Source organism: Peromyscus californicus, unplaced genomic scaffold (genome assembly GCF_007827085.1).
Source record: "Peromyscus californicus insignis strain IS unplaced genomic scaffold, ASM782708v3 Scaffold_11__1_contigs__length_118956290, whole genome shotgun sequence".
NCBI lineage: Eukaryota > Metazoa > Chordata > Mammalia > Rodentia > Cricetidae > Peromyscus > Peromyscus californicus.
This window is the reverse complement of record NW_026294402.1, coordinates 47,749,093-47,757,782: the sequence shown is the minus strand read 5'-3', so window position 1 is coordinate 47,757,782 and position 8,690 is coordinate 47,749,093. Positions and strand designations below refer to the sequence as shown.

Sequence of the window (8,690 nt, the reverse complement as noted above, 5' to 3'; positions counted from 1 at the left end):
CTCTCTCTCTCTCTCTCTTCCCTCCCTCCCTCCTTCCCTCCCTCTTTCTTTCTGCCCATGGATCAGGTTGTAGCTCTCAGGCACTGCCCTAGTGCCTGCCTGTACACTGCCATGACTCACCCCCCAGGATGATAATGGACTAAACCTCTGAAACTGTAAGCCAGCTCCAATTAAGTGCTTCCTTTTGTAAGAGTTGCTGTGGTCTTGATGTCTCTTCACTGCAACAGGACAGTGAAAGACAGTAATCATCTCAGTCTTTTATTGGCATTTTATGAGATAAATGGTGATTGATGTCAAGAATGTTAGCCAAAGGCAACTTTTGAAATTCTGATGTTTAAGTGTGTTTTCTCTATTATGTAACTTTTTGTTATTGAAAATTTTGTTTTACAATATTTTAAGCCAACATGGCGGCATGTAACTGAAATCACAGCATTCAGGAGGCAGGGGGATTATCACAAATTTGAGACCAGCCTGATCTACAAAGCAAGTTCCAGCCCTACTCCCCAAAATAGATTCTAATTAAAAAATACAACACAGGGGCCAGAGCGATGGCACAGAGGTTAAGAGTACTGGCTGCTCTTCCTAAGGACCCCCATCTGATTTCTTTTTTTTTTCCTTTTCTTTTTTTCTTTTTCTTTTTTTTTTTTTTTTTTTTTTGGCTTTTTGAGACAGAGTTTCTCTGTGTAGTTTTGTGCCTTTCCTGGAACTCACTCTGTAGCCCAGGCTGGACTCGAACTCACAGAGATCCTCCTGCCTCTGCCTCCCGAATGCTGGGATTAAAGGCGTGTGCCACCGCCGCCCAGCCCCATCTGATTTCTATCACCTGCATGGAAGCTAACAACTGTCTTTAACTTTGGTTCCGAAGCATCTGACATCCCTTTCTGACTTCCATGATGCACAGATGTACATGCAAGCAAAACACTCATACACTTAAAATAAAATTTAAAAATATATAGAAAAAAACCCATATATTTTGTTAGGGAGGAAATCTAATTTCCCGCTAATGCTTATACATTTACAGTAGGGACAGACCTCTGAAACAGATGATGGATTAACAAGAGGAAAGCATGTTAATTCAGTACACAGTCCCTGTCACTCTCAAGAAACCTCAGAAGCATCCTTAGCAGTGACTTAGAATGCTGGCTTATGGACCATCTTCAATAAGGAACAGTCAATTTATGGAGAAATGATAAGAAAAAGAAATCAGGATCCAAAGGTGGGAAACTAGAAGGTGAGTGTATGTGGGGGGAAATAATGAAGTGTGTATATGGGGGAAATGATGAAGTGTTTATATGGGGGAAATAATGAAGTGTTCATATGGGGGGAAATAATGAAGTGTGTGTATGGGGGAAATGATGAAGTGTTTATATGGGGGAAATAATGAAGTGTGTATATGGGGGAAATGATGAAGTGTTCATATGGGGGAAATAATGAAGTGTTCATATGGGGGGAAATAATGAAGTGTGTATATGGGGGGAAATAATGAAGTGAGGCTTGTTTGCAGGTTCCTTTGTGCTCTGTGACTTTTCCTGGGGAATCATGACTAGACAGTCTTGGCTGGCCTTGTACTTGTGATGATCCTCCTGTCTCTGTCTCCTGAGTGCTGGGATTTGTCACCAACTTTTGCTAGAAGGCTATTAATGAGTGAGTTTCACTAAGGCCAGAGGGAGACGGGTCACTTGCCATTTCTTTGCAAACCGCCTTTATGTCATTTTATGGAGGTTTTTCTTTTCTTTTAATTGAAAATAGATCTCTCTCTCTCTCTCTCTCTCTCTCTCTCTCTCTCTCTCTCTCTCTCTCTCTCTCTCCAGGATTTCTCTGTGTAGCATTGGCTGTCCTGAAACTCACTCTGTAGACCAGGTTGGCCTCAGACTCTCAAAGAGCCGCCTGGCTCTGCCTCCAAGTGCTGGGATTAAAGGCGTGCGCCACAGGCTGCCTGGTGAAAACAGATTTTTTTTTTTATACAGTGTATTCTGGTTATCATTTCCTCTCCCCTAACTTTTTCTTGAATATTCATTTTTCTGATAGACAGAGCTTCCAATTTCTTTCTTGATGTAGATGTGCCTGTGTGCTTCAGATTTAGGAGAACGGTGAGTCACGCAGAGGCCCTTGATATTCTGTGTGCACACACACGTGCTATGCGGTGAAGGACATGTAGTACCAAGCTTACTGTTTAATCATGCTTTAGTCTACAGTTTAGTTAAGTACATGCATGTTATTATACAACCAGTCTCCAGGCCTCTTTTCATCTTAGGAAGCTTAGAGCAAAACAATTAAAACCTTCTCCTCCTCATCTAGCTCCTGGCAACCACTATTCTATTTTCTTTTGTAAAATTGCTAAAAAATTATATTTACTTATTGTGTGTGTGTGTGTATGTGTTTGTGTGTGTGTGTGTGTGTGTGTGTGTGTGTGTGTGTGTGTGTAAATCAGAAGACAACTTGTTGCAGTCACCTCTCCCCTTTTACTGTGTGTGTTCTGGCTTGACTCCAGGGCATCCGGCTTGGTGGTAAGTGCCTTTACCTGTGGAGCTATCTCGCTCATCTTCTATTTTTCTTCCTTTTTATTCCAATGACACTGATTCCTCATAAAGGTGAAAATATACAATGATTGCCATTTAGTGACAATTTACTTAGTATAAGTGTTCAGATTCTTTATTTTTAAAGTATGAATAATATTTCCCTTTATGCATGTACCATGTTTATCCCTTAATTTGTGGGTGGAAACTGAACAGTGGCTGCTATGAGCATGGGCATTCAAGTGTGTCTGAAGCTCCTCTGCTTTTCAATTTTTTGGGGTTTATTTCTAGAGGCAGAATGCTGGATTATGATTATTCTCTTTTCGTATTTTGAGGACACACACACACACACATACACACACACACACACACACACACACACACACACACACACACACACTTTTACATTTCTTTCCCTTATTGAGCCTATACCTGGTGTGCTGAATGTGGAGATAGCACACCTGGTGGCTTTTGTCTCCGTTTTGAATAAGTGGCCCCTAATTGGTGGATAAGGCACAGAGTTAGGGTATTTGTGTGGATATGTGGGGTTAAAAGGGGAACTTTAAAGCCTAAATACTTTATGTATAAACTTCCAACCTAATTCGCCAATCTCCACTGCAATAACCTGGGCCCTTTCACCACCCCCATCCAATGTGTGCTTGTAGAGGTTCTATGTAAACGTGTCATGAAATCCAATTCATCAAAAACGAATTCACTTAAAAGGGAAACCAATTAGCTGGGCAACATTCATTTAATCCCAGCACACCCCAGCACTCCAGAGGCAGAGGCAGGCGGATCTCTTTGACTTTGAGGCCAGCCTAGGGTATACAGAGTCAGTTCCAGAACAGCCAGAGCTCTTATACAGAGAAACCTTGTCTCTCGGGAAACAAAAAAACAAAACAAAACAAAAACAACAAACAAACAAAAAAACCAATTGATTTGTTCAATATATTTTCTCTCTCTCTTTTTTAGTTTTAGCTGTCATTTTGTTTTTAAAACAGCATTTTAAGATAAATTCGGTCAGTTTGTGTCAGTACCCTCACTACTGTGGTTAGTCTGAAGGGCTGAGGAGAAAACTCTGAAAGATATACATGTCCGTTTTTATTCCTAGAGACGTACACTGTAGTAGAAGGAGTAGAAGGAAATAAATCACTAGCAGATTTTGATAAATCTTTCTGCTCTCTGGGTCGAAATATGCAGAAGGAAGATTATGATTACAAACCACATATTCTATAAACGTGTAGAAGAGCGCTCTTAAATGCTGGGTACATCTGAACCCAGAACAAATGGATAACAGTGTTTTAATTTGGAGTGATATGACATCACCATGGTAGCAATAAGCAGCGCACATGCGCAGTTGCAAGAAGTCTCCACCCCGCCCCAGCACGCTCCAGAAGCAGCAGAGCACTCCCAGTTCCCCGGAGCATGCTTCTCCCGGTGCCTCGAGGTTGCTCCGCCCTGCGGAAGCCAAATTGCCAATCATAGCCCGCGCATTGACTGTCGTCATTAGAGCGTGCCCATCCTTTGAAAGCTTGGGGGCGGGCTCCCGGCCTTGCGCATGCGCTCCTGAGCGCTCTCCACACGCTGGTTTTGCGTCTTTCCGTACGGTACCTAAGGCGAGAGGTGGCTCGCGTCAGGGGGCGATTTGGGACCTGGTCGCCGCCACCATGGGTAAAACGGTTGATTCTCTGGGTCAGGGAACCCGCCCCGACCCGGTGCGGAGCTTCAATCGCTGGAAGAAAAAACACAGCCACAGGCAGAACCAAAAGAAGGAGCGGAGGAAGCAGCTGAAGAAGCCGGAATGGCAGGTCGAGCGCGAGGGGATCAGCCGCCTGATGCAGAACTACGAGAAGGTGAGGCGGGCTTTGGGGAGCGCGGGTGGGCGCCGCGGGGCCGAGTCGCCGCGGTGGTGGACATCGGGGAATGGTGGTGCGGGAAAGGGGCGGACCCGGCCAGGGAGGCCTCACGGGTAGTCTGTTGGGTGTCGCTACCCAGGTCTGGCTCCTCTGCTTGCCACAGTTCTGGGAAAAGTGATAGAAATGCGGTAATACTCCGGGGAGGGACACTTAGTGCAGCAGGGATTACAGAATAGGGCGGTAGTGACAGCTGAGGAAAAAACATAGCGAATGGAGGGAGCGCCAAGGATGTATAGTTCAGTAGAGTGCTTGCCCAACATTCAGGGAGCCCTGGGTTCCATCTCCAGCTCCACATAAATGGGACACATTCTGAGCACTAGGGAGGTGGAGGCAGGGGGATCAGAAGTACAAAGTCTTCCACAGCTTTATAGCAAGTTCGAGGTCAGCCAGGGATACATGAAACTCTGTTTCAAAAACAAAATAAATAAGATAATGAAATGTGGAATGATATAAGAGAATGCTGTTCTTCTTGGGAAATGCTTAAAATAATAAAAATAATGTCTACCTTTAAAAGTACTCTCCATGTGTTTTACGCGTATTCTTTGCCTCTATCTTAGGTATGGATCTCAATATTCCACTTTATTGATGAGAACAGTAGAGTTTGGAGAGGATAAGACCTTGTCCTAATTTCTCACATCTAGTAGTATGGAGTTGGAACCTAGACCTGTGTCTGTTTCCAAAGCTTTGGCCTTTTAAGTTTGGCATTTGCCTTCATCCTTTAGCATAATTCTGTTCCGTCTTATTTCCTTACTCCGTGTTTTTCAAATCAGTATAGAGAAACTGAGTAGTCTCATAGTTAACGCTTTGACAAGCTGACATCTCTTCCTGCCCTAGGCTTCAGCTCCTTAGGAATGTTACTTCCTCTCCTTCCCCATAAAACCGGTATTTTTCAGCATTCATGTACCTCACTTAGACTCTCTGTGAATGCCCCCTTTCTAGTGTAGGGACTTAATAGGTGCACTCATCTTGGAATTAAAGTCATTACTTGTTATCTTGTAGCTTAAACAACAACATCAACAGAAGATAAACTGTTGAGAGTTGGTAGCATTTAAGAGTTAGTTTGGGTGTTGAGTTCAGATAATTTGATTATGATTTTGCTCACCAGCTGTGTGACTTTGGTTATGTTTTACACTAGTTTCTCTCTTTAAAAGGTTTAGCAATAGCACCTACCTTATAAGTTGTGACGAATTAGTAAAATAATATGTAGAAAGCATTATTTACAATGCCTGTCATATATAAATAATCAGTTAAAGAAGAAGTCATTAAAAGCAAATTACTTTGGGGACAGGGTGTATCTGTGATGTGGTGGTAGTGGCACACACCTTTAATCCCAGCACTCAGGAGACAGAGGCAGTCAGATCTCAGAGTTTGAGGCCAGCCTGGTGTACAGAGCAAGTTCCAAGACAGTCAAGGCTATGCAGAGAAACCCTATCTCAAAAACCTACAACCAACCAACCAACCAACCAACCAAAAAAACAAATTGCCTTTGGATTTCGTTTTGGACTGTGGCTAGAATTGCTTAGGGAATGTAACCTTAGCCTTTGCCTGGTTTACACCTGTGGATCTGTGATTCCTTATTTTGCTCTACCCAGAGTTCACATCCTTATGTCTGCCTGTGCGGCAGAATCTACACACTTGGGTACAGGATACCATGAAGACTAGCAGTCATTGTCTTCTCTCCTCTACCTCGGCCTCCTTCCTAAGTTTATAATCTTATCAACTTTATAATTGGTTTCTGTTGTCACTGTAGCACAGTGCCATAAACTTCTGTTTTAAAAGCTTGTATTTTCATACCCCTGGAGTCCAGAGTGTGATATCACTTTCATTGGCCAAAAAATCAGGGTGTCAGCCAGGCTACCCATGCTACCTTTGATAGCATCTAAGGGTGAATCACTTCCTTTCCTCTTCCCTCTTGAGGTTGCTGATCTTTGGCCTGGCTGGGTTGTAGGACAGTGTGTGAGTGGGAGGATTTGTATACTGGGAGTGTGTGTGTGTGTGTGTGTGTGTGTGTGTGTAATGGTCAGGGTGTGGAACATGTGGGACAGTGTTATGGGTGCGTGGGCAGGAAGGGGTGTGGGTACCTATGAGCAGGATGTTTGTAGGAGTGTGTGTATGTGGGGAGAAGGGTATGTGTGTGGGAGGGTTTGTTTGTGGTAAGGATGTGTGTGTGTGTGTGTGTGTGTGTGTGTGTGTAAAGGTGTGGAATAGGGTGTGTGTGTGTGGGTAAAGTGTGGGGGTGATTGAGAATAGAGTGAGTGTGTGGAAAAGGAGGCCTCATTGGGGGGTAGGGGAGAGTGCCTTGGGATGGTAGGAGAGCTATGCATATATTTGGGAAGGGTGTGTGGGGTGCGTGTGTGTGTGTGTGTGTGTGTGTGTGTGTGTGTGTGATGGGGTGTTTTGGGAAAATGTGCATTTGTGTGGGCAGTAGAATATGTGTGTGGAGGATTAGGGTGTGAGCGAAACTTATGGAAGGAGGATGTGTGCATGGGATCTGGAGTATTGGGATTATATTTCTAGAAATCCACGGAGTCTATTTAATGAGCAAAGGAATTTATTTGGGAGTTAATTTACAAGACAGAATCAAGGAGTTTGTCACAGGATCTTGGAAGGGTGAGGCACGGTCCAATGCTGTTCTCTAGCGAGCTCTGCCCTGGTCCATTCCAGCATTCAAAACCACGAGATAGCAAAGAGAGAGCGCCTAAGTGCATCCCAGGTCTTAAGGGTCCCCCAGCGGCCACACCCCAGGGGCATGTATCTCAAGGTCATAGGCAGGTGCAACAGTTACAGCTGCCTCTCTGGGGTGGTGCTTCAGGGCACGGCTCAAACACTGCATAATGAGGGGGTGGGGTTAGGGTATATGTATGTGAAGGAAAGGGGAAGGGTGTGCCATGAAGGTTGGCGATGTGAGTAGGGGAGGTGGAGTGTGTGTGCGCACATGTGATAGAGTAGTGCAGAACTGGGGAGTGAGGCTTGTGAGAATATGGAGCTGTTTGTTTTAGTTCAGCAACTGTTTTCACTCTTCCCGAGTCACTCAAAGACTGTTACAATCAGCCATGCTATAGAGAAATGCAGCATTCTGCAAATGGTTTTAAATCAAAATTTGACCTGGTGGTTGGAGGCAGGTTGCTTTTTCTTTTGATTGAAGTAAATGGAACATTCTGTGATGTTTTTATCCTTTTTATTCCATTCATTAATATTTGTGAGAAACAGGTGTTATCAGACGGGGGTGGGGGGGTCAAGTAAAAAGTATAAGAGGGTGATTAAATGATAATCTATTCTGTTCTGCTCTCTTGCACCAGCCAATGTTGAAATCCTTAAAAGTATTTGCTCACTGTTATGAAGGACACAGAATTTAGAGGGCATTTGACACTGAGGAGACTGAGTGGTGGAACACTAGTCATTGTCTCTTTATTCTAAGTAAAGGACAGAGGGAGGAGTGTTACTTTGTTCATTAAGATCATGTCCTATTGTAGGTTTCAAGAATTCTCTTGAATATAATCTTCTGAGTAGGGGTTGACAAAGTGCTACATATTTAATATCAGGCTTTCTGGGGTCTACAACCTGTCACAACTGTGTAGATAATGTATAAATGACTGGCTGTAGCTGTTTTTCACCAAATCTGTTGTCAAAGTCAGGTAGCAAATTGGATTTGACTAGTAGGCATTAGCTAAATCAAGACTTCCTATTTCTTCCTTATAATAACATGTACATAGCTCTGTACTGGAATGGTTGGCAGTGTGATGTTAAAACTTTCATTTTTCCCAGTTGAATTTTCCTAGGAGGCTAGCAGACTTGAGGAAGATGTACTACACTTTCTTTATACTTTGAAAGCACTGCTTGCCTGTGCTATGTCTGGTGGAGCTTGCAGAGCTGGCTGCCTGCCTCTTCTGTATTAGTTACTTTTCTCTTTGTTATGTCCAAAAATACCTGACAAGAAGCAGCTTAAGGAAGGAAGGGTTTATTTCGACTGTAATGAGGAGATACAGTCTGCCATGGCAGGAAAGACCTGATGGCAGGAACATGAGGCCACTGGTCATGTTGTGTCTAGAGTCAGGAAGCAGAGGAAATTGAATGTTGGTATTCATCTACATTTCTTCTTTTTATTTAGTCTGGAATTCCAGCCCATGTAATGGTGCTGTCCACATTTAGGTCTTTGCACCCCAGTTAGCTCAGACTAGAAATTTTGGACAGTTATGTCAAGAAGTTTGTATTCTATGTGATTTTAGATTTCATCTAGTTGATTGTGTCAACTGTCACA

The 8,690-nt window shown here is 43.5% G+C and overlaps 1 protein-coding gene across 3 annotated transcripts in view; it reads left to right on the top strand.

The window, feature by feature from the left end:
• Positions 1-4,071: 4,071 nt before the first annotated feature.
• The window catches only part of Ddx10 (DEAD-box helicase 10), a 468,305-nt gene continuing 463,686 nt past the window's right edge, over positions 4,072-8,690 (top strand). For 2 of the 3 annotated variants that reach the window (XR_008222819.1, XM_052760354.1), the window contains exon 1: positions 4,072-4,369. Coding sequence is in view for 2 of the 3 variants with exons in the window: in XM_052760354.1 (XP_052616314.1) it covers positions 4,184-4,369 (186 nt within the window). In the remaining variant the exon portion in view is untranslated. The remainder of the gene's footprint in view (positions 4,370-8,690) is intronic. The other variant, XM_052760346.1, reaches the window with a different exon arrangement.